Source organism: Gymnogyps californianus, chromosome 4 (assembly GCF_018139145.2).
Source record: "Gymnogyps californianus isolate 813 chromosome 4, ASM1813914v2, whole genome shotgun sequence".
Lineage (NCBI taxonomy): Eukaryota > Metazoa > Chordata > Aves > Accipitriformes > Cathartidae > Gymnogyps > Gymnogyps californianus.
The window spans coordinates 25,374,764-25,401,533 of NC_059474.1; the positions used below are offsets into that span (position 1 = coordinate 25,374,764).

The 26,770-nt window shown below is 40.6% G+C and overlaps 1 protein-coding gene across 1 annotated transcript in view; it reads left to right on the forward strand.

The window, feature by feature from the left end:
* Positions 1 to 2,780: 2,780 nt before the first annotated feature.
* The window catches only part of NWD2 (NACHT and WD repeat domain containing 2), a 57,832-nt gene continuing 33,842 nt past the window's right edge, over positions 2,781 to 26,770 (forward strand). The window contains exons 1-2 of the mRNA XM_050896360.1: positions 2,781 to 2,931; positions 25,906 to 25,994. Of these exons, the coding sequence (XP_050752317.1) occupies positions 2,781 to 2,931; positions 25,906 to 25,994 (240 nt within the window). The remainder of the gene's footprint in view (positions 2,932 to 25,905; positions 25,995 to 26,770) is intronic.

The following is a 26,770-nucleotide window of genomic DNA, read 5'->3' on the forward strand; positions in this document are numbered from 1 at the left end:
TGGATTCGTGAGACAATATATCCAGTTAAAGCTGATGCTGTTGTCAACGCTGTCAAAGACAAAATTCCAAAAGAATTCAAATTATGCAAACTCAAGTTTTCAACTTAGTAAAGATGACTGCCAAAAAGAGTCTTAAAAAACCACTGCATTATGGCTAGTATGGTAAAGGGGTAGATCAATGAGCCTCATCTTCCAAAGAAGCTGTCTGAGAAATTTATTGATGATAACACTAAGTCAGCAGCAATATGAAGTGAGAGTCTCTGCATCCTTACCAGGAGCTACTTCCACAAGCAAATTCATATTTAAGAACTGCCTAGTACTTTATGCTGGAGAAGCAAAGGAGATAGCCCAGCTGAGAGTTAGTCCCAGCAAAGTACGTAAGACGTAATTCAGCCTACACTATAAATCATTTCCTTCGTGCATTCATTAACTGTCTGCAGCCTCAAGGAGCTGCTTTTCAGCTCTGTATTAGAGAAATTACCTGTTCATGACACAAGCCAGAAAAAGGCGCGTCTAAGCACATTGGCTATACAAAGGGTAAGTGAAGTGCAGATAAGACCAATAGTTTTGTAAGCAGTGACATATATGAAGCCTCATTTCCTAGGGAATTGCATCTCATGACTGTCAGATTTTTTAACCAAATTATACCAAAGCTTCAGGCTTGTCTTAAACAGAGCATCAGAGAATCCACAGAGAAGAGAAATACGCATGTCTCCCATGAAAGGCTTCAAGTGAGATTTGCCCTTTATTGGACACCACTGAATCCTACAGGAATCCACATTTTGATTGAAAGAGGGATTTTCCAATTCCTAGGCATTCAGTTCCCAACACGGTGGCACAACCTCTCTGTCCACTGTTGACATTTCAATATTAATGGTTGAAATGTACGCTGCATATTTTTCCTCTTTGCAGATAAGCACAGTCTCCCCTGCCCAGCTATGTTCACAGAACTTACAGGAAATGTTATCTGAGAATTAATATCTTAAAATTTGCCCCTCTGTTTCATTTGGTTGAAATCAGCCCAAAATTTATGGGGTGCAGAACCAATAAAGCAACAGCAAGCAAAGAGCAACAAAATTACTCCCTTATGCTAACATGCAAATACACAAGGGGTGCAATTTTGCGTATGTCTTATCTCTTTAAGAAGTCAGGATTAAAAAAAAATCTGCTCAGCAATACTTAAGGAACCCATCTGGCTGTCACCTTCGTTTCTGAAACAGAGCTGAGCAGTTTGCTTTTGCCTACTTTAGTAGTGCTACCTCCTTGAAAGGCAGCTCAGCGTCCCCTGTTGCTGACACTGCCTGCCACAGCGGGCAATTCGTCCGGCAGGGACCGCAGCGGGGCAGCGGGGAAAGCAAGCAAGTACCGAAAGGACAGGGGGGAGAAAGACCTCAGCTCTTAAATGCTCTGTATAAATACACAATAAGGTTGTTTTGTATACATTATACATAGTGTATTATGTATTTAATATGTGTAAATACACAGACCAGCTTTGCATCAGATATAGCACATGAAATAGCCCATATAGATACTACCCGCATTAAAGACTTATCTCCAGCCTTTTAAGCATGCAGAAACGCCTGCAAACCCCTCTGTAGAAGTCTGCCTCTTCCTCCCAAGAAGGTATTCCCGCGGCCAGCAGACCCATCAGGCTAATTGAGGCCCCGAGCCCACCCCTCCCCTGCCCCCCCAGCCCCTCCTCTCCGCTTTGCTGCCAGGTCCCTGCCTGCCCGCCCCTCCCTGGGAGGTTTCTAAACTCTGCGGCTCGCCCAAGGTCCGCCGCCCGCCGGGGCTGGGGCCGCCGCACCGCACCGCACCGCGCCGCCACCCTCCAGCGGGGACCGGCCCGCCGCCCCCGCCCGCCCCGGCGCACGGCGGAGCCGCGGCCCGACCCCGCCGCCCTCCTGAATATTTCATCGGCGCTGCCCGACGGGATGCCCCGCCACTGACTGCTGCAAAGGGACCGCATCCCGCCGGCTGCTGGTCTCGCTGCTTCCTTCCTCTTTCATTCTTCAAACCGGGGCCTTTCATTTATTCCGATAAATAAATAACTGATTAAAAAAAAAAAAAGAAAAAAGCAGCAAGAGGATCTCTTTTGTATCTGAGCAGGTGGGACTCCTGTGCAGGCGATTACAGAACAAAACACAAGAAGGGCTCTGAACTCTTCAGAACGCGAAGGATGAGCCGGCAGCAGTTTTCCTATAAAAATCCGATCCCGGGGCTGTGACACACCCGGAGGAGGGAAGGCGCCGTCAGCCTCGCCGGAGACGTCCCTGCTTTGGACACCGCAAACCCTCGTGGGCGGAGGGGGAACCCGAGAGACTCGCCGGCCCCACCGCGCAGCGGCTCTCCCGGCGTCCGGCCTCCCGCTCCTCTCCGCGGCGGCCGGGGGCCGCGGGCGGCCGGCGCTGGAGGGGCGGGCTGCCGCCGCGGGGCCGCCGTCCCGCCGCCTCCGCCGCGCCCGGCACCGCTCCGCCGCAAACTTTCTTCCCGCGCCCTCCCCGCCGCTGGCCGCCGCTGGGGAGCGGCGCGGGGGGCGGCCGACGCCTCGCCTCCTCGCTGCCCCCGCGCTCCGGCGCCGGGCGGCGGCTCCAGCCCCAGCCGCGCCGCCGCCGAGGAGGCAGGCGGCGGCCCCGGGCAGCCGGAGGGTCCGCATGGCCGCTGCCGGCGAGCCGGTGGCGAGCGCCGCTGCCGCCGCCGCCGCCGCCGCGACGGTCCGGGGGCTGCCCTGAGCCGGGGCCCGGCGGCCGCCTGCGAAGATCGCCCTGCAGCGCGGCGGGATGTGGCCGGCCGGGGCGGGCGGCAGGCTGCCCTGCCCGCGGGACGCGGCGCTGCGGCGGGCGGCTTTCTCCGGCAACCTCTCGGCGCTGCCGTCCCACCTGGTGCCGAGCGGCAGGAGCGTCCGCGTCTTCATCAGCGCCAACCCCGAAGGTAACCGCGGCCCGCCGGGCCCCGCCGCTCCCCGCAGCTCCCCCTGCCGCCCGCAGCGCCCGCGCCGCGCCCCGGCCCCGGCCCCGGCCCCGGCCCCGGCCGCCGCCGCAGCGCTTTCCGCTGCTCCCGGGCGGCGCCGGGCGCCCTCGCTCAGGGCGTCCGCGGCGTGGCCGAGACCGGCGCCTCGTCCCTCCCCCTGCAGCCCGCCCCGAGGGCCGCCAGGGCGGCGCGCTCCGGGGAGCGGGGAGCGGGGAACCGGGAACCGGGCCGCTCCACCCCGCCGCCGGGCGCCGTGTGGGGCGGCGGGGCGGGACGGGGCGGGCGGTGTGGGGCGCGGGGCGAGACGGCCGGGGGGGGGGATGGCGGGGCGAGGCGTGTGGCAGCGCCGTGTGCGAGCTCGGAGGGGATTTGGAGGGGCCGGTATACTGCGCTCCTGAAGTTTTGTGCCTATAACTGACACGTCTGAAAGGCAGCGGGGGGGCTCTTTTTTTGCGGTGTCGGAGCGGCAGGGCACACGGGGCACGGGAGGCTCCGGACATGGAAACGGGCTGCCTTCTAGCCAAGGGGAAGCTTTTCCGGGGGGATGTTTTGTGGAGCTCTCCTGGGAAGGCTGGTTAATAGAGTTTCCGATTGATTTCATAGCAAAGTGAAAGCAGGTCTCAGCCGGCTGAGGCTACAGCAAATGTGGTCCTTTGATCCTGTCCATACTCGGCTTCCAAGGAAGCATGCATTGAAACCTGTAGTTTCGGCTTAATAAAGTCGGGATCGCATACTCGGTATCTGAACTAATTAGGCATCCTGCTACTTAAAGCCTATTTTTAAAATTACCCTTTGATACGAGGAATTTGCATACATTCAGGAGGTGTCATTCCCACTCGTAAGATTTAAGTTGCTGAAGCATATTCCCACTTGAAGCACGGAAATAATAAACTAAGCGTTCACACCTATGACATTTCTTGTCTGTAAAAATGAGCCCACTGTATTCATAATTCTCTTTCACACCACCACCCACCACCTTCCCCCCAACGCTTCTAATTCAACAATACTGTCACCTTTTATGCAAACATCAGAGATCTGAAAATCATGCCTGAAATGACAAAATAGTTTGAATTTTGAAGTGAAAATTGTCTTGGCACCAACACTTACGGGAGTATGAGAAAGAGCGCTCACAAGCAAAAAAGTGGGCATAGCGCTGCCTTGAAGAATTCCCACACCTCCAGGTCTCCCGAGTTGCTCTCGACACAAGGAAACTCTCAGCTCTCACATCCGACATTCCTATTTGTTTAAAAAGATGCCATTCTTTAAGGAGGGCATGAAAATACTTGCAGTTTATTGTTGCAGTCTAAGCAACGATACATAAATAGCGATAATCGAAAAAATGTTTATTTGGCTCTGAAGGAAAATTGGTGTGGATTTTTAGCAGATATGTTATTCATTAGAAATGGATTTCTGCCAGCATCGCCTTAACTGTGGAGCTACTGATGCCTCCGTATTTGACGTGAATGGCATTTATCATCAGGATAGCTTGGTATATTAGCAAGATATTTGCTAAAATAAAAAAAAACCCAAACCACTAAACTCATTCTAAAAGTTGGGTTTTGAAGCCGTATATATCCGTTTGCAGGATTTTACCCCGGCATTGTTATTTCAAAATTTCAGCTTTAATAAAAACACTAAGAGGAAGAAAATAAATCAGTCGGTTTAGGATCATTTATATTAGCTTCTTTGTAGGATCACATGATCACAATGATTAACACTTCTCATGTCCAAAATTTTATCTGCAACATTGCTCCTGCGTTCAGAAATGGCAGTTTGGGACAGAAATTTCAGAGTGGTTACAGATTTTGATTATGAACGTTTAGGGACTCTAAATGATGAGAAACAACCATGACCGTTTGTCAGTGATATCACTGACAGAAGTATTACTAACTGCATATGACCTTAAAAAAAGAATATATAGATAAACAAGAAAAAATAGCCTACAATAGGATTTAGATATCATCTAGTGAAGTACCTAGAAATAAAAATACTGTTTGCAAAATACCTAGAAGAGTTCACAATGCAAGAGTGCCGGGAAAAAAGGTTAAACTTTTCCAATTTAGTAAACTATTTAGGATATTTAAGCCCCCAGCCACAATGTATATTTGCACGACTAAGGCCTTGTTAATTTTCAGCCTATCAATACAGTTTATACCTGTTGTTCTTGGTGCAGAGCATTCCTGAAAGGGGCGGTGAGTCCCCAAACTCCCAGAGGTAGAAGTGAATACCCCCTGGCTGTGCTCTGTACGTATCAGAACCGTGGCACCAGAGAAACTCAGGTATTAATCCTGCTAGCAGTCACAAGAAAACTTTATCTACAACTTAAAGTGTACAAACTTAAAAGCAGTTTTCTTGAATTATATCAATTTAATAAGTGTATATTGGAGAACTCTGGTGAATCAGTGCTTGGTCTGTTCTTTACAAACATACTTTAGTATGACTGATATATATTATGGTTTTATTATGCAACTAGGAAAGTGATTATTTGTAAAATTTCTTAAACAGAAATCCCTAAAAAGAACAGTAAGTGGCGACAGTGAGCATGGGTAATAGGAACAAAATTGCTTCATTTTACAGTCTCTTGTTTTCTAGAGGAAATTTTGTAGATAAGTGAAACTGTATTTTCCCCTAGTAGTTAACAGTATTGTCTTGCTCAAATTGTTGATATCAATTAATCAATCTTCATATCACTGAAGATGATTGGATCTTTAGAAACGTTTAAGTTGCTTTATTATTTGAATATAAATAAGTCTGTTTTCTCATTTCAGTAGATATAAGCAATCAGACATATTTTAAATATGTATTTTGGCTAAGAGAGGTTGAAGATTTTGCTTTAAATAGTTTATTGGTTTTCTCAAGATATTTTTATTGTTTCAAAGTGATAAGTAAGTTATATTCACCTGATTGTAATAAATGCTTTTACAGTTTCCTGTAGAAACCTGTGGACTGTAACAACAATCAGTTAATGACAGTTTCTCTGCTACTCAATAGTGCCTGTATAGATGCCTGCCATTAACATACAGTTCATATTAAATACAACAGGTATAAACTTCCATACGGTCCCTTTACATGGAGCTGTGACATCAGCCCTATATAGGTTCAAAACATTCCAATGATTCTTGTCACTACTTCAAACAGAAAATTATTTGAGTTGCAAAGTTTGCTATTTCAAGAAATTATGTGGTCATAATAAGGCAATATTACAAGCCCTGGTTGAAACTGATGCCTTAACTGGAGTTGGGAATGTGTCTTGAAAATGAAATCCTGTGAATTGGAACATACAGTCAAAACTCTGGTAATTTTAAATTCTCTTGGCTCTTCTGAAAGTGGGGAAGTTAGCCCTTTGCTAGTTTGACTTAAGGTCTTGTTATTGCTTTGATTAGTTAAGACATGGATAATTTTTTACTCTGAGCTCTTTAAGTTTTAGTTGTGAAGGTGCCTTTCATGCCTGCAATTTTGCAGAGACAAATGAATGCAGTGACGAGGGATATGTATAAAGCCAAATGCTACACACGGGTGGTTCCATTGAAGACAGGATGATAATACCTTTATATAGCATCTGAGCGTGTCCTGACATAGGTGGTGTTAGCCAGTCTTATCTCAAAGTGTAAACAGGGTTGCATTTAGCACTTCACATGGTAAGGACGCTCCCTTTCCCATCCATTATTTCAGCTGCATACTGCTGGCTTTCCTCTGTGCAGCACCTCTGCATACTTCCTAAGTTCCAACACAGGATTGCTTTTACTGGATCTTGACAGTTAATACTTTTTCGCCATTTTTTACCCATTGAAAACATTTCTGTTGTACAAACAGAAGCAATTGTTATGAGATCATGAACAAGCTTTGTTTTAACAGCCCTTTTTAATACAGAAAGGCTATGTTCCCCATGGTTTCTGTGCCTCCAGTACCTATTTTTTAAAATTATAAAACCAACTACGTATAAAAAACCTAACTAATACTAGTTTTGGCATGATTAATGATCTTAAGTACGAAGTCCTATGTATACATGTAGGAATGTAAAATGAAGATCTTATTCTAATAGAAGATACTACTGATATTACCACCACTTTCAATGCCTCCATTGTACAAGCACGGTGTAAAACTAACCTGTACAGTTAGAACTTCACCAGCTTCCCCGTAGATTGCCTGAGTGAGATTTCCTGGTCTTACACTATTGAATGAGTTTGAGTTTTCTTGAGTTATTATACAGTTTTTCAACTTAGTTTATTTCCATTGACATGCATCATCCAGAACATTGCATTAATTTGAAAAACACTCGATTCTAATAAGGTACAAATGTTTTGATGCCCAATTTACATGTTTTCTCATGATACATAAAGCAAAATTCTCACCTGCAGTTAGTTTTGCTGACTAGAAAAGGATTATTCCTATAAATAATGATTGCAGAAATGGGTCTTACCAATGTTTTTGTTTGGACCTATTGTTGTAGGCTGCTTTGCAGGAATTACGTGTATTTCTATGCATGTTGATGTACACGTGAAAGAAAAAAATGTTATGTGCATTTGTACTTTAGTGCTACTGAACATGAGGGTGGATAACTCATAACAGATGAAGAATTGTGATTGCTTTAATTACGAAGTTATTGCCATATGTGATAAGAGAAAGGTATAAGTTTGCATTCTTAGCATGTTCCAGGTATATTGTATTATTTTTACCTGAAATGTTGTTTCCCTTAAGAAAAATATAATTGAGGAAATGTTAATATGGAAAAATACTCAAAAGCCAGAATAATGCTTAGTTAACGATGGTCCCTTTTGGCCAGTCCCGAAATACCATATGGTGTCCCTACTTGGATACATTGCATGAAGATCTTTTCATAAAGACAATTTTATATAATCTGGGTGGAATTTATTCCTTAGCTAAAGGAAAACACAGATGTTCAAGTGTATGAAATTGCAAGGGAGGTGTTGCGGAGATGTGGAGACAAATAACTCCAGGACTTTTTTAATGCTAAGTGTTAGTTCTGGTTACCTAACTTTGTACCTATTTATGGTTTTATGTGACGCACATCACTGTAGTGTTTAAGAGCTACAAACCAAGCTACACTAGGGAAAAAAAAGAAGTTCAATAGTTTTAGAGATAAAGTTGGGTATCTCAGAGTATGGGAGAGCAACGTGGTTCAAGTACCTGGGTTTCGTATGGGCCTTGATTTGAAATATGTCTTATTTCAGGAGGCCCAGAGGTCAGAGATACCTACAGTTCATTAGGTTGGAAAGAAGCCTGCCATTTTCAATATTTCTGCCTCTATGTGAAGTTTTCTCTCTTTCCTCTTACGCCACAGAACAACTCTGTTGGTGTGGTTGAGCAGAAAGCAAGATGTGACTCTCCTTGAGACTGTATGACCAAGTCTCATGTAGGCTTTAACTTTTTTTGCAAGGCAGGGCCGGTAGATCTCAAGCAGAACCAGTATGAGATTATTTTTTGCTGAGCAGATCCTCAAACCTTTGTTCCTGTTAGAGGAAATGATAGTTTTGGGCTAGGATGGAGACTGAATTGGATTGAAGTTTTTTCTGACGGACAGATAAACTTGAGAAACTGTTGAGAAACTGTATGAAAAGACCTGCTCTTCATGTCCCCCTCTTCTTTTTGTGGGTTCTTTGCTTATGCAGCCTGGGGACTGGGCTGAGGATTTGCTCTAAATGTACCAAATATGCAAGTGGAAACATTGAGAACTTTTGTTTAATTTTCCACAAAATTTTTCATTCACGTACTCAAAAGGTAGGATGTGCATTTGGGGAACAAGACTAAGATCAAGAGGTGTGGTTTGTTTTTTTTTTTTAGTAAAACAGCAAGCTATTTAGTTTGTTGGTTTTGTTCTTTCTTCTTGATATTTAGAAATAAGAAAAATTACCTGAAACCCAGTCACCTTCCCGCTAAGCAGCATCTGGAATTATCAGCTCCAAAAGTTTGGATTAGGTGTCTACCCTATCTACTTAAAAAACAGCACTTAAAATTTTTAACCACATGACCATTCTTTTTTAATTTAAAAAAATTATTAAAATTGTATTTTTATATAATTTTTGTATATGAGTCTATAGTGTGTACACACACATGCACACATATACACAAATTATATAAAATATATAAAAAGTTTATATTTTATTTATGTTTTATAATTAAAATATATAAAATAAACTATATAAAATGGTATAAATGGATGTGTAAAACTCAAGCCACACTGTCATAGACTATTTTCAAACTTGCTGTTGGGATCCCTGTGAGAACTTAGTATTTATGTTCAAAAGGCATCACTCAAGGTTGTAATTCTAGCATTACTGAAGAAGAGCCTAGGTTTTGTTAAACGCTATAGTAAAAGTAAAAGCTTTACAGAGGAGTTTAGATTTTATCCACAAGTAAACTTGTAAACATTCAGGGTTGTATGCACCTGCAGCTTAGGTTCTATGACTGGTTTTCTTAGCATTGAAGAAATAATATTAAAACAGAGCAGAACCTACGATTTCTTTTCTTCCTTTCTAACTTTGCAAATACTGCTTCATTTCTTCAGATGTATTTGCACGCTAGACTGGTTCCATATATTGTCGTTTATGTATATATACATACATATATATGCATGCATCTTTTTATTAAACTAGAAATACAGAGCAGTCAAGATGTGCGTAGGACACTGGAGCGTGCCTTGTTCTTGCACAAAGTGGCCATCCTTTCAATGACAGACAAAGAGGAGCTTGTGGCCCCTGTACACTTGACACAGTTTCTAAGTACAGTGAGGGACAATGAAACACTTGTGCAAATTCCATGTGATACTAATTTCTCAAATAATATGTTAGATGATGGACAGCAGCAGTATTGAATCGAGTCCTTATTGTGAATTGTTCCCTGAGCAAGGTATGAGACCTAACTTGAAATGAGAGGCAGCACCGTGTAGGCAGCGTTACAGTGCCTTCCCCATCAACACAGGGGAGCTTCTTTCCTGCCTGATCAAGGGCAGCGGGATGACCTCTCAGCTGAGCAACAGTCTGCTGTGCAGCAAACTAATGAGGATTTCCAAGGCTGTGTTTCAAGGAGACCACGTGTATTCTGTGGTGGGATTTGTGTAATCACGTAAGAACAGTGCAGTGCAAAGGGTACATAACTTGGCATCCTACCTCTAAGCTTATGCGGTGAAATAACTCCTTTTGAGAAACTTACATATGTGACTATGTGGGCATATGCGTGTGTCTGCAGATGTGTAAACACACAAGAGAAAATCCTACAGTAGACTTTAAGTTTTGTTTGGAGAATTTTAAAATATTTATTACGGAAAGAAAACTTTAGATCAAGGAGTTACTGAACTTCTAATTCAAGATATGATGGCAGTGCCTGAGTGGCAATTTTTTTCATCTGAAACAAATGAAATTTCTTTGAATTTCATCTGCTGAAAGAGTATTTTGTGATAAGATATTCTTTCAGGCTGCAGTAATATTTAGCATTAGTAATATTTAGCTACCAGTAATTTAAGGTTTTAATATATTGAAGGTGGTAGATATAAATATAATGTAGTCATAGATAGTCGTGTGTATGGAATACAGAGAAATCTGGCAGTTTTTAATATAGGCAGCACTGTTCAAGACAACTGCTTTATCCCCTTACTGGAATTTTAATTAAAGAAGGATAATAATAGATTGAATTAGAGAACCCAATTTAATCATGGTTGTGCCAGTGCAACTCTAAAATAACTCCACTGGCCTGATGCTACTCTTATTAATTTAGGTTTTGTATCAGACAGAGGCTTTTACTTACAAAATCTTCAGTCAAAAGGGGAGTAGGGCTAAATCACAGGTAGCTGAAAACAAGGAGTGTAGCAAGGTAAGGAGGAGGGAGCCCCAAGTCAGTGCAGAGTACCATGTGCATGCTGCTGCGTTGGCCAAGGAGGAGATGTACCACATACAATTCTTGTAAGCCACCCCATCACCACCATAATTACATGCCTGTATCTTTGACCTGGCCTTAAACTCCCTTTGTAAGCATCTGCTGTTGTCCATTGTTGGAGACAAGACGCTGTGCTGGACAGACCTTATGCCTGACCAGCTACAGTCATTCTTGTACAGAATCTGGATCTAGAGAAAAAAAGTCGCCTTTACAGACTAGACTTAGACTAGACTTTACAGACTAGATTTATCAGGCTGTTCAAAATACATTTGGTGCCAGAAACTGGAAAGACTAGCAAATGGCAGGACTTCCACACTGGACTTAATCCAGAGTCATGCTGTTGCCAAATATCAGTCATTGGGACTGATCAGATAGCTAAACAGATTTCAGATTGTCAGAGCCTGACAAATAAATTTGTGTTGTACAACGCTCCTAGCACAGCTGCAGTCTTCAGTATAGTAACATGCCTCTGTGGTATGATTAAACACTCAAAAACCTTTATTAATAGAGTCCATTTTACCCTACTAGCAATTGAGTGCCTTCGCAGTCTCACCTATGCTTTATAAATCTCCAGCTTTGTCCTCCGACTATCTGTTACCTGTATCAGGTATTGACACATGTAGTTATTATAGTGTATGTATGATACATAGCAATGTTATTTGTAAAATTATTATTTAGAGTCTCTAATTAGTAACATTTTACAAAACATTAAGATGAAATGAGAATTAATGACTAAGAAAGAGCCCTATCTGGTCAGCATTAGTTTCAGAGAGCTCCCCAACTGTAGTGTTTGCTATTGGCAGGCATTTCTGAAGCCAAATCCTTTGATGTGTTTGTATTATTAAAGAGCATTTGCATTTCTTACAAGCTACAGCACTTCATAAAAGTACAAAATAGACACTCAGAAGCATATAGAAGTTCAAAGTTAAAAATCGTTGGCAAAATAAATGGCTTCTGCAAACCCTCCAAAACCCCCTTTTAGCACAGAGGTTTCAATATATATTATCTGTTAGTTAGTATTGTTTATTTGTGTTGTACAAGATTGATGCCTGACCATGCAATGTAGGAAGAAATGACTGGCACTTTAGAGTTGTCATGGTTTAACCTCAGCCAGCAACTAAGCACCACACAGCTGCTTCCCCCTCCCAGTAGGATGGGGAGGAGGGAAATAAAAAAAGGTGAAACTTGTGGGTTGAGATAAGAACAGTTTAATAACTGAAGTAAAATAAAATATCCTACTAAGTAATAATAATAATAGTTGTAGTGAAAAGGAATATAACAAAAAAAAGAGAATTAAAACCCAAGAACAGACAAGTGATGCACAGTGCAGTTGCTCACCACCCACTGACTGATGCTCGAGCAGCGATCCGCGTCTCCCGGCCAACTCCCCCCTGTTTATATACTGGGCATGACGTTCCACGGTATGGAATACCCCTTTGGCTAGTTCAGGTCAGCTGCCCGGCTGTGCTCCCTCCCAGCTTCTTGCACACCTGCTTGCTGGCAGAGCATGGGAAACTGAAAAGTCCTTGGCTTAAGATAAGCGCTACTTAGCAACAACTAAAACATCAGAGTGTTATCAACATCATTCTCACACTAAATCCGAAACACAGCACTGTACCAGCTACTAAGAAGAAAATTAACTCTATCCCAGCCATAACCAGGACAAGAGTATATGTAACAGAAGCCCCGACGCTGCCTGAGCTCACACTCAATGTTTATTCACAAGTGATCTCACTGACTGGATTTTATTAGATTAAGATTACTTTTAAATGATTGAGAACCATCAAATAACCATGTGGGTTTAATACTTTTAGATGAGAGGAGTTATCCATATTTGTAGAGTTATGCACATCAGCTATTATATGTAAGATAAACGAGAAGCAAATGCAGTGAGATCGGACTTAGTGAGTTAGACCAAAGGAGCCCACTACTCCTCCTCACACCCTGGCAGTTTCAAATGCACGATGAAAGAGTAACAGATCACAACAGGGACAAAATTATAAAGATTATATCTTTGTGTTTAATAATCTGTGAGGTCCTTTGCTTCCATGAATCTGTCGAGTTGCTTTAGTAATTAGTCAATAGTCTTGGTACTTGTAACAACCTTTCCAAGTCTTGAGATAGATTATCGCCCAGTGAAATGCCTAATCCTGCTAACTTCAGTGGGAATTTTGTATGAACAAGACCATGCGTATTCAGCCAAAGAAAAGATCTCAAAAACCAAAAGTGGAAATACCTGTGGAGTAGGGGTACCTAAAAGCAGATCTCCCTAAGAGTAACTTTATCCAAAACCATCATTGTAATGATCCATTTTTGTCTATCTGTATATAGAAAGAGAAGACCTAGTTATCTGAATGTCCTTATTTCTGTGGGTTTGTTAAAATGGAGCCATACTAAGAAATAAATAAGGAAATGACAATGTTCAGTAATCTAAGGAGCCTAAGGTATGGAGTCTAATCTAAAGGAGTCCAGTGTGTCGTGCAGGACTCTAATCTAAGAGTTATTTTATTACCAAGAATTTTCCACACCTACCTGTGCCAGCATGACACATCTAGAGGTTCTTGCTTTACTGTCACAATCAAACATAACATAAATCATATATGACTGCTTTATAAGTGATTTTCTTAAAATGAAGGACTTCTTAATCTTTTTATTTTTTCGTACCTACTGTTGTTTAATAAAGGCCCCACAAAGTCTAGAAAAAGAGATCAGAGGAAAAATATTTTCTTCCTTGATAATAGTCCTGGTGGCTAGATTCATAGTCTGTACTGTTCTGGCAAGACAAAATTATTTGTTCTGAAGAAAATGACTATTTTTCTCCTTCATTTTCCACCCTATAATATTTCTGATAGCTCAGATCCCGAGAGCAGTGAGCAGTAAGTGTTGATCCTCTTTTTAGGAGTGGTTACTGGAAAACACTAGGAAAATGATAAAATCATATTATTGTTTGATAATGGTCTTGATTTACTTATATATTTATTGGATTACATTTAAATGTGATGAAGAATTATGCAATGCTCTTGAAGCAAGTTATTGAAACATTCCTGTTTATGTGATCCCTAATTTGGTATATCAAGACACTAGCAAAGTTTGTATGATTTACTTTGAAATGCAAGTCATTTACAACATGGGATTATAAAGAATTAAGCAATCTGTGGGGAGCAAAATGAGTGCCATTGAGTTAAATGACATGCCATTTAAACCAGGTGTATGTGGCCGTAACAGAAGTCCAAGGGACCTTAGGCAGTTATTTCATTAGTTAGTTATTTATTGTTGTGCAAATCACAGCCCAGAAGGCTGGAAGGGACCTCTCGAGGCCTTCGGATCTGTCCTCCTGCCTGAAGCAGGATCAAACATACCTGTGCCATTCCTGACAGAAGATTGTCTAGTTCTTCATGAGCTGTCCCCAAACCAGATAAGAAAATACACAGGGAAACAGACTGTACAGCATACTGCTGCACTATGTCTTCCATAGCACTACCGATAGTGCTTACAGCAACATACACAGACACAGAATAAGCTCATTAGTCAATAAAAATGACCAAAGGTAAAAAATTTTCTGAAAATTTCCCTGCTTAGAATGAGTTTCAGTAACTTTCACTAGTGTATGTCATTATTCATAAATTTCTCAAATCCGGTTTCTGCCTCTTCATCCTTTTACCATGTCAGGAAGCCTATCTATGCATCCATGCAAAAGATAAATAATATAAAGCAATAAAGTCCCATAAAGATTATTTTACCATGGATGTATGTCCTGCAGTGGCCTGCTTGTTTCAGGTGAAGCTTTCCTGAAAATGAGGCACTTATGAAATCTCTAATAGCTCATGTTACAGCTTTTCCTTTGGTGATTTATTTATGAATGGGAGGAGGAGACTCATTAACAGGATTTCTCTTATTTACCTGGTGATTTATTCTCATGTAAGATATTCATTATATTTGAGGTTAATATCATTTGGTCAGATTTGTTTAATGTCAGTCAATGAGTTAAAAATATTTTTCAAAAGAGAGCAGAAGACATGTGGAAGACACAGATCATCATTTATTCCTCCTTTCTTTAGAAAACAGCTAAAAATGCAAATGATCTCCTTACACTCCACTTGTTTTAATTATGAATGTTCTATTTTATACTTTCTGTAATCAACCATGTATAATACTATATAATTCTATTGAGCAATTCCCTTGCTGGTGTATTGTTCCAGTGTTAATACCACAGTCAGCTCCTCATAGTCATTATGTAAATTCAAAATCGTTTCAAATAAAAGAAATGAGATCCGCAGTTGTGGATGCAGTTGTGTTTAACTGTATGTAGGTGTGGAAGGTAAAAGATGGCTTGCACATGTTTTTATCTATTCTGTGGCCAAGGGACAAATACCTTCACAGGCACTGAGAAAGACTGATAGTGTCTGGCAGTGCAAGAAATGGAAATGAAGTCAAGTCCACCCTTTCAGCCATCTTCTACACTGCTGTTGAGAGTATAGCATCATAGAAGATCTTTATCCTCCTTTAAAGGTAATTGTAACTCATTTGGGTATCATTATTGTGAAAATAAGAACAAAGAGTTGGGGAAGATGGCTAAAGTAATTTGAAAGTACTAATTTGGAAGGCAGTCTGTAGTTCAGTCACCAGTTGATTAAATTGGTATGCCAGTTCTGGAAGTTCTTCAAATATTATTTTCTGTATCACTCTTGTGAAAGGTATTTGTGAGAAATTGAACTTAGTTGTTTCAGCTACAACTGCTTCTCAAATGGAGCAAGTGACTAGAACATGTATTGTCCTTTTTCAATTACTAACTCCTCAAGATTGTTAAACTGCAAATTTACTATTACCTTAATATATATAATCAAATGTGGTTAGCAAGCAGAAGAAATTAATAAAATCTGGAACAAGAAAACAATATCTAGTAAAATCAAGGCATCAGAACAATATTTGACTCATAAAAACAGATACATTATACAATTTATTAAAAATGACTTTTCAACTGGATTATATAATCTTCACTAAAAATAATGCTTAGATGAATCATTAGAATTGGAAAGGGTAAGGGAGAACGGAGGTAAGATAAATCACTCTTCCTTTACATGTCAGTCACTGTTTTCCTCTCAGACGTTACATAATCCATCAAAATGAGCCAGTTTTGTGAATTATTTGGTCATGTTCAATGACTTTTAGCACAGACTCCACCTGGAATTCTCAGTTTTAAAAACTGTTGTACTGCAGTGCCTGTAGGTGGGTGGTTATAGCTAGGTAGAAGTTATCTGTCGGTATGTGAAACAGGCCTGTAAGAAATCAGTTGAGACTCTCTTATTTAGGCAAGGCGTGGTTGAGTTTCTGGCATCCCTCCCTCACGTAGTCCCGTTGTTCTGGCCTTAGTGCTCTCTTGCAGCTGCTCTCCTTTGCTGGGATTGTCATTTAGTTTCTTCATCTTTGATAACTGTTTCTACAGCAGCCAAGAACTATTCTGACTGTGCAGTGATGTTATTTAATAGTCCTCTCCATTTAGCATCAAGAAAAAAAAAAAGTCTGTTGCAAAGAAAACTACTTCATTGATGCAGACGTACTGCACTGATAGCACGCAGCACCTCTCTGCTTCTGTGGGTGTCTCTGCACACCCACAAGTGTCAGATTCAAGACTTTTTCATCTTCTGGCATAAAAGTCTTCACATCTTTCACTTGAAGCCCATACAGTAGGCTACATTTATCAGTCATGCTTTTCCAGCTGGCCCGGCTCACTTCAGCAGTTTTGTAGTGACCCAAACCATGGCCACGTTCCACCAAACTTAAGGAAGGATACGACCTGGATTAGAACTTTTTGACTTGTGAACGTAAATAGAACGCTTAGAGAAGGGAAGGGCAACTTTACTGGAGAGCCAACAGTGCTTGCAGAGCTCTTCCATAGCTTTGCAGCACTGCCAGATGTAAAGTCACATAGGAGTGTTTATTGGAATTCCTTCAGAACGAGGTGTATTTAATGGGCCGGCGCCAGCCCGTACTGTGAAATACCTGTGTGCTTTTACGAGCCTTGCTTTCTCGTGTTTTTTTATGGCTCGCCTCTGCTTTATGCCTTCTCAAAGCCTACAACATACTACTTTGTTTGCTTCCAGCACTTGAATCTGCAGTTCAGTTAGGAGGCAAAATGTCTGTGACATCCCGTTGCTTTATTGATTGCCACTGCCTCATTACCTCAAGTGCTTTAGTAACATACCCTGATTGTTTTCTTTTTGGTCTAGTGATGCCAGAAAAAAAATAGTAAAGCTACTGCAGTACACACAACTTAATTGTTAAAAACGTTTTCCAGTGTTGTACAGCTTTTTTTCTGCTTTCTAGGTAATTCCATAATTTTTTGAAGTGTGAGCTGACACCTCTAGATGAATTAGTAGGATTTTTGCACGTATCTTTGTTACTGCCCTGGCCCTTTTTATTTCTTCTGTTATGCACAGCTCACTCAGAAGTCCTCTTTTAGATTTCACAAGAAGTTTTTCTTTCACATTAATTTTGATTATAGCTGCAAATTCTTGTCCTTGCAGGCTTTGCTGTTTTCCAGTGCTTAGTTGTAATAAGCTTTGGTGTTCTGCAGAGATAATTTTCTGACTTAACTTTGGTGTCTCTAAATGTGCTGTGTCTTCAGTTTCTCCTGTCACATCATTTAATTGTATGACAATAATTGTTTGTAAATTGTCATGTTTTCAAGAGCTTTTCCTAGTTTGCTTTATTAAATGAAAGAATTAGATTTTGTTGAATTCTTCCACTTGTGCAGTTTGCAGAAAGCAAAATTCTCCCCCTGTAGAGATTCCGTCTTCAACCCATGGTGCCGCAAAAGCTCCCACTGTGCATTGGCATTTGCATGCAGATGCATATGCATTGGCATTTGCAGTGTTTGCCACAAATCATAGTCAAGGGACGCAAGGATGCCTAGGCACCCAAGCTGCAATCTAGGGGCCATTTGCAGGATTGGGAAAGGATTCCAGGTCAACCTAACTCTTATTTTTTCTTTAAGAACATCGACATGTAAGGGTGCTGTGTTCCCAAGGGGCAATGTGAGGTTAGTTATTAGGATACATTATGAGATAAAATTCTGCTTCAGGGTCACCACCCAAACTGTACCCACTAGATTTAATGAGTATGTAGTGTTTGTTTATCTATTTATTTATGGATTGAAGGATTTTATTCAAACTCTGTGTAAAAGTCAGTAAGGCATCAAAAGGCACGGGGTTTCAGTACGTGCCACAAATGTAGAACTTCATTTAAAAACTGTGGATTTTAACAGATCTTTCCATTAACTTCACCAACCTTTGGATCGGACTCCAAATTTGTTTCATGTAAGCATACTGTACACATAACAAAACTCAGAACTCTCAGAAACCATTTGTTAACCATTTAAAACATTTGTTTTAAATTGGAAACACAGTCTTGTGTGAATAATGAAAATTTGAATCTTGATATTGGGATATAGGAGCAGCTTTTCCCTTCTGTCATGTCAGTTCCATACTGATATTTCCCCTAAATTCTGTATTTTAACATGGGTCTTGACCCCTTTGATTTTACTAGTTGCCTCATTTTTTTATGTATATAAATTGACAACTGGGTGTTGTTGTTAAGCCAATAGGTGGCACTGGTTAATCATATTAACAGTCAAGATGCAGGGTATTTTATAAGATGTCACGGTGAAATGTGGCCAGCTTTTAAACACTATAATTAAAAAAATAATAAATACATATTCTATATGTGTTGTTTTAAATTTGTTATCTTACAGAACTGACAGTAGGGAACATTTCAGAGAAATAGGTTTTAAAACTACACCTCATTTTTAAATCGGATATTGTTTGATTTGGGGCTAAAAACTTCCTGCAACTAGAAGTTTTAGGCTTATAATTATGCCCTACATTTTGAATCCTGCCTCAGACAGTTAGGTCTTTTGTTTTGAAACTGTGTTTGTTTAAATGTTCTGGTGTAGACCACAAATTTGTAGTCACATCCTATCATTTCTTCACAATCAAGAGACACATTTCAGGATTACGTACTATTTTAATGTTATTTTTCATTATTTCTTCTGACTTTCATGCCAAGCAGCTATTCCTTTGGGCTCAAATGCTCAGCCCACTGTTGTATTTATTTTTTTTAAGAACTGAGAAGGTTGAGGCGGGGGAGATGCCACCAATATTGTTATACAACAGCCTAGAGCGCTAGGGCGCTAACCTCTGGGCTGAAGGACTGCGATCTGAATCCTCCCTAGTCCAGGAGTCGCGCACACTTTCTGCACATCTCCTGAGAGAGCTCCTGCTATCAGGCTGGGTGAGGACACGCAGCTGTGTACATCACAGTAACGTTGCTAGTCAGAATTTATTTGGAGGGTTACAGTCAGTTATGGGTTGTAGTTTAATTAATGAATGGCCTTCGGTCTGTCCAGTTTCTCATTTGCCTTCTTAGAGAGCCAGTAGAGACCTGAAGGTTGGCAGTGTTGTTTGGGGAGGGGACACTGGAAGAAGTGACCCAGACCACTCTGTTCCCATTCCCAGTCTACCTAAAAAGAGTCTTGGGAAGCCTTGGATGCTTATTCTGATGCTGTCTACTCACAGAAACCCCAAGGGAAGGAAATGATAACAGAGTCTATGGAGTTAATTTTCTAGGAAGGCAAGGGTACTAGGTAGCTCAAGTCATTTTTCCCTCTCTTACCAGCTACCTGATTCAAACTAATTGCTTGCAAAATGCTCTGAGATTCTCAGATGATAGGCACTATAGAAATGCAAATGACTTATTATTATTTTCAGAGACAAGATTTCCATAATATTTAGGAACATTTGTTACCTACTGGTATTCAAAGCTTTTAGTAGCAGGGGTAATACACAATGCTATTGTGCGTTATTAGTAAAAAAGGCAGTTTAAAAGGAATAATTCAGTTGAATAGTCATATGTGACAAGAACGTACTAGCATTAAGAGGCTTGGCAGCCACTTCCTTACTTGGTATTGCTGCTAAGTAATTTTTGACCTTGTTTGCATCATATCCTTGGATAACTCAAGTGCAGAAATTCTCACTGCAGTTAATAGACAATGGTTATAAAATACTCATATTTTTTACTATTGCAATGCATTAAAAAAAGTCGTATGGCAAGAATCTGTCCTACCCATCCATCAAATCTAAGCATTTAGAATACTTAGAGGAAGCAAATAGCTGGGTATCTTAGTAGATATGCATTCAGGACTAGATTAGAAGATGTTCTCTGCTCATCCAGGGCCTCAGACCTCCATAGTTGCACAGAAGACTCCAACATTATGTGATAATAAACATATCTGTGTGCATTTGTGCAGGAGACTAAGCTAGCAGAGAAGTAAGCTGTGAAAGAGGTGACGTCAAGACCCCCCAGCAAGCTTCTGTGCTGACCCACTGCAAAGCACGGGAACACCAAGCACAGGGGGGTGATACAGAAATTGTTTCTTCTCTGCATACAGGGAGCTGCTTTTTCCTGGGTGACGGGCTGGAGATGAAACCTGCAGGCAGCTCTGTGACCCTGTATGACGTTCATTTCTGTGGTACCTTGAACAGCTGCAAGGGCAGCTTTTTTCTTCTTCCTTTTCTGCCTTCGTCCTTCCAGGTTCAGCTGCCTGCCTCAACCTGTTATGTCAGTCAACGATTTTCCTGCCAGCTCCCGCGAGCTGGGTCATGCCGCATTCCTCTGTCAGTCAAACTGTGGCAGTGCAAACACCCTCCCTACTTAGGACTTTCCCCTGCTTAAGGGCCTTAGCTTGCATCATGCTTGGGTAAGGTTAGTCATGGGTTGCATTTCTGTGAACAGACTCTCAATTTGAATGTGCTGCTCTTTTGAGGGTGGTCGAGTGGGGCTCACTGTCCCCACATTGGCACCCCCTGTGCAACACATGATAACAGGATGAGGCTGAGCAGCCTCCTTGTTCAGCTACGTCATGCCTCGGTTGAATACAAGTCGTGGTGTGACTGCAGCCCTCGCGCGTGAAACAGCCATTCCCATCACTGTGGCTGAATTCAGACCAGTACGACCACCAGCAAGAAAAGAAATTGTTTGGTCTTAGGGCAGAATAACTGGTGCTTGAAAATGGGCAATTTCCACTGGGCTTCCGTGTTAACTCTTTCTGTTCACTTGCATATACGTTTCGAAATTTTCTTCAACTAGGCTATTTTCCATGACTTATTTTATCCCAGAGATTAATGTTTGGCAACTATTTGTAAATACACATCATCTGTTTACTAACACAAGGATGTAAAATGTACTTTCCCTATTAAAAATAAAATAAGCTCCTTCAGTAGCAGAACAGCTTGTGTTTGAAGGTCAGACTTTGGCATGGAAGTAGTTCACGCTGAGAAGCAGCACCTTGGAGTACTCTAATGAAAACTGGCAGTGATTTGACTGAGCTACAAGCCTTCAGAAATCACACCTCACACAAACAGTCGTGTTTAAACAGCGATTGCCTATTATTTGGCAGAAGGGCCATAGATGCATATGTAGCTAATTCAGTTTAGTCCTCAGCATTACACTGGGGATGCACGGGGAGAAGGAGGGCTGCGATGGCATTCTCAGTCAGTTCAAAGTGTAGGGGTGGGCAGGATGGTGTGGTTATGGACTGGCTTAGGAGGCAACCATCTGCAAGAGTTAGCACTTGTATGGAAGATGTGCATTCAGCAAGTCACGGTCTTGCTTTTTTGGTTTCATTTAAATACTGGAGACAAGTTTAGGGTTGGGGTTTTTTTTAAGTCTTGTCTTCTTACATTTTTGCAGATGTAGTTTCATTCCCACAGTTTATTGAGGACTATCATTTGGATTTCAGGGTATCAGAATTAGCATTAGGAGGTGTATAAAGCTCATCTCACAGCTACTGTCTCATTTTGGCTGCTAGAAGAATGTCATTTAGTTAATCTGTTCATCTGCAGCAGCAGCCTGGAAGGTGGAATTTGCCTGTGTGACATTTTTGTTGTTAGGATCTGCCAGCTTCACAGATTTGCTGTCACTGTAAATCAGGTTAGCTTTTATTTAAGTAAACCAGCTTATCTGCCATCCATACTAATTACTGTAGTTCATCTTAACTATATGCACTTCTGTTTCCTTAAAGTTTCACAACTTATTACAAATACAGGAATTCTTAAAATTCATTAATATAAGCACCAGACTCAAATTCCAATTAGATAAGCACATTCCATTAGATTTGGAGGTAGGAATAAAAATACAGGATGGGTATGCTGAGTGTCTTATCCAGAACACAGTACTAGTTGAACTAGTTATCTCTATTTCATTTATAAGGTATTAGAAATGTAGCACTACTCTTGCAGTGTGTTGTTTCATTTTCTGAACAAGACTCTACAAGTTACGCTGCAGGGAAAAGCACCATGTTCTAAAACTAGAGCCAGTGGGGCTCTATAGTGTAAATCCTATGGGCATAAATGGAAAGCAGCAGAATACGGTTTTATCTGTTGTATACCTCAGACAATATATTTCCCATTTATCATTTAATCATGTTTACTCTTAACTTCTGCCCTTTTCCAATAATTTTTTTTTGTTCCTGCAACTTAGCCTATTTTAGTTCCCTAGTAAGTCTGTTCTGTCCACTGTCACATTGATCATTTAAGTAACTGCAAACAGTAACTGTGAATTGTTGCTTCCTTAATAACAAAGCTGTAGTCATGATTAACTTCCATTTAGAGAGGCAAGAATCATTTTGGTTTAGCTCAGTAACTAGTAAGTTGATTTTCAACAGAGTTTATTCTACTCAATTGTGAAGATATGATGCTCTGTGTTTTCATAGACTTGCATGCCAAAATTAACCTGTGTTAAGGCAAAAAATATAGAATGTATAGTCTTCTATCACTGACGGATCTAAGGGCCTCAGTTACTGTGAAGGTAAAAAAAAAAAGTGAAGTATTTCAAATGAAGCAAAGTACGCAGGTAGCTTTTATCACAAGGTACAGCAACACCGTGCAGTACAGCGACTCCAAGCTAGCACTGAGAAAAGTTGCTTTGGAGCCAAAATAATACTACTGCGTCGGCACAGTGCAACCCTCTGGCTAATTAGCCTTGTTAGCTGTGTACTACATTCTGCAAGAAAATGTCGACTTAGGCACTAAAGTATGAGAGAAAATGAATGACTGTGGATCCTAAGGAGGGAGCAACTCATCTGTCCCTCGATTCCTTATGTACTAACTCAGGCAGCTCTGGGCTGAGAGCGTTGTTTTTTGCACTCCATTCCTAAATACTTGTAGAATGTGTCTGTATTCATCCGGATCTGGAGTACATTTCTGAGGTGAATCTCTTGATCATCACTATCTAATATACTTTGACTCACATCATAGAGCAGTCTTGCTGTGCGTGAACTGAGTTTCTTTTGGATGAAAAACAGGAAGATAACTAACTCCAGGATCTCACCTAATGCAGTCCAAATGTTTGTGGGGGTTAAGCCCAATCCAAATTTAAATCTCCTGAAATACATATGGCATGGACATTGGATCCTTGGCACCAGTTATTTTACTCTACGGTTTTGCTCCCACTGGCCCACACAGTAGCAAAAGTCTTCCCAGGCACTGTATGAGGGGCCTGGATGACTCAGCCAAACCTGCAGGTTCTTCTGAGAGACAGGATCACTGCTGGTTTCAAGGGGGACTCAGGAGGTCATCTGGGCTAACCTCCCTCTTGAAGTGCTGCCAACAGTAACTTTGTCAACCATGAACTTGTCTAGTCGAGTCTTGAAGAGCTCCAAGGACAGAAGAGCTTCTCCTAGTGTCCAGCCTGTACTTCCCAAGCTGTAATACATTGTCGTTGCCTTTGTTGTACTGTCTGACACTGCCACAAAGAACTTGGTTCCATCATCTTTGTAAGTAAATGCCTTAGAAGTAGTTGCAGGCTGCAGTTAGGTCTCCCTTACACTCTTCGCCAGACTAAACAAGGCCAGATCCCTCAGTCTCCCCTTGTAGGCCATGTTCTTTTGGCCCCTGAACATCTCAGTAGCCTCTCCAGTTTCTTCCCCATCCTCCTGATTTGGGGTGCCCAGAGCTGGGCACAGCACTCCTGGTGCAGCCTCTTCAGTCCCGGGGAGAGGAGGGTAATAACTTCCCAAGAGGAAAGTGAGGAGAGAGGGAGTGAGGCCACACTCCTCCGAATGTAGCCCAGAGCACGGTCTGTCTTACTTGCAGTGTTCAAATTGGATATATAAAAGCTGTGCACTTCAGATTTAGGATCTCGCCTTGAGTGGTGTGCCCACAGTCAAATAGAAAGCTTGCGATGGAGCAAGGACTTGACTAAGGCTTCTGGACTGTTGTCTTCAGAACACATTAGCATAGTTAGTATATTTTAAAACATGAAATCATAAATACATAATATTGTTGCACTTAGAGAGGATGTTTTATGAAAACTACTATGCCTTTGACTTTTTTCCCCATCAAAAGTTTGTGAAGGAAGAGCTGTGGTAATTCAGATAAATTGGATTAAGCTCATGGCTGTACTTTTGAGGTTTTGTGGTATAGCCTTTTTACCTTGATGAAGATTTCACAAGAAATAATTCTCTGGAGGTGTTCTGGATTGCTTTCTGTTTATAAAAATAAATGGTAATTATACCACACATTTGTGTAATATTTCAAAAGTATATTTAAATATTAAGAAGGATATTACAAATTTGGTGTAATTAAATTATGGATTTCACACTCTCCTAGAATTGTGAAAATAGAAAATATTATAAATCTGTGACCATGATTCTATGAACAGACCTCTGACTTACATGTATCATCAGCTGTGACTCTGTGTCGTGGTTTAACCCCAGTCAGCAACTCAGCACCACGCAGCCGTTTCCCCCTCCCCCTCCCAGTGGGATGAGGAGGAGGAAAGGAAAGGAAAAAAAGTAAAACTTGTGGGTTGAGATAAGAACAGTTTAATAACTAAAGTAAAATATAATACTAACAATACTAATAATGAAATATAATAATAATATTATTATGGGGACACTGATAAACAAAACATTGTTAGATTTGCATGCATATCTGGTTTACAACAATATGGGGATTGTTAAATCAGTTTTAACCTATTGTTTTGTTTCAGTGCAGTTATACAAATATTGCTTTAACTGCAGTAGATGTTCTCCATCATTCATAAATTAACACTTTATTTTTCATCACATGACACTTGGATCTAGTGGTTTACAACAGTTGTGTTTCGTTTTTGAAAATAACTTAGCAACAGTGTCATCCTTCTGTGTCTTAACTCAGTCGACACTGGTCACAATCTAGACCTAGCAAAATCCATCACATATCTTAGTCTTATTGGGAAAGACAATAAAATTTATTATCTATACAAGATTTCAGTACTAACCAAATTTACTTCACATTTGACAGTATGTTTCTTGAGTGATATGTTTTATATAAATGTGTTCAGATTAACTTGGACAGACAGAAATTAATAATTTTGGTGTCATTGCCATATTGTACTTTGTTATCAAAACACATGTCATTTTGCATGGTAAGAATAACATGATGTCAGAACGGTGCATTTAATATGATAGCAGGAATCACCTGGACCAAAAGATACCATCAATAATGTTATTAACAGCTTTCTTCCTTTTAAGATACTGTCAGATTAAAGATGGTGAAGAAAGTGATAGTGTTTGACACAATGTCATTAATTCACGTTATTGATTTATTTCTAAGTATAGAGATCTCTTTCGTCTTTGATATATCTCTTTGTTCCATGGTGTTTCTAATTTGTAAGATTCAGCTTCCTGAAAATTAGATAGAAGTCAGACTGATAAACAAATTCTGACTGCTGAATTACAAAATTAATTCAGCTGCGCTGTATTGAAATATGCTGCAATGTTAAGATGTGTATGAAGCCTAATGTTGCACATGCAAACACATTTATGTGTTTGTACAACGTACAGTTTGGAGATAAAATCCCAGCACTTGATTTTCATTAGGGGTGGGAGTGTGGGGGGATGTGTGGGGGGATGTTAAGCGCTCTTTTTTATGTGATAAATCTATATCTCTGACTAAAAGAACAGAGTTCATATAAATATTGTTAATAACATCTTTTTTCCCAACACAGATACAATAGCAGAAAGGAGCGCCCTAAGAGAACATGTGTATCCTAAGCTGAGAGAATTCTGCAGGGAAAACTATGGGCTGGAATTTCAGGTAGGTTTTGTTGTGTTGAATGTTGCATTACTTTTTCTTGAAATTAACTCTATTTAGAACAGATAACATTTTTAAGTATCATTGGTAAAATGGAAAATTGCAAAAAATGTATTTCATATGTTAATTGTACTGAATTGATGTACTTAAATTATTTTACAGGCAGATTTGAGGTAAATTCTGAATAGATGAAAAAACGACACAGTTTTACAATGCAACATTGCACTGGTGGTAAAAGCAATATGGCAACAAACTGACAACTTTCACATTAGAAACTTAATGAAACCACCTCTATTTTGGATATTCAGAGTATTTAGGAAGAAATAACGTTACATCTGAATTACCGTGTAGTACTTCTAGAAACCATAGTTAAGTTAATGCAACCTATTTTTAATTTCATGTAATCATCATTGAAGTAGCACCATCTGTATATTCACATAATTGTTATAGTATATCTACTCTAACTACGGGTTTGTCTTCCACTGTAATTTGGAAAATAATTTAACCAGGTGAATATTGAAACTGATTACCAAAATGAATTGAATGTGGAACATTTCTATTGGGATTATATACTATGGAATTTGCTTCCTTTAATGTCAATTGTAAAATTCCCATTGCTTCAGTCAGTTCATGTTTTCCTTTGTGTTATGGAAGACATAGACCCATCCACATCTTTGGTAAGAGGCAATTGGTAATAAATACAGTTGCATTTGACTTAAAACACATGAGTTTGGTGTCACACTTAAAGTCACTGGTACTTTTAAGTTAGGTATATCCTA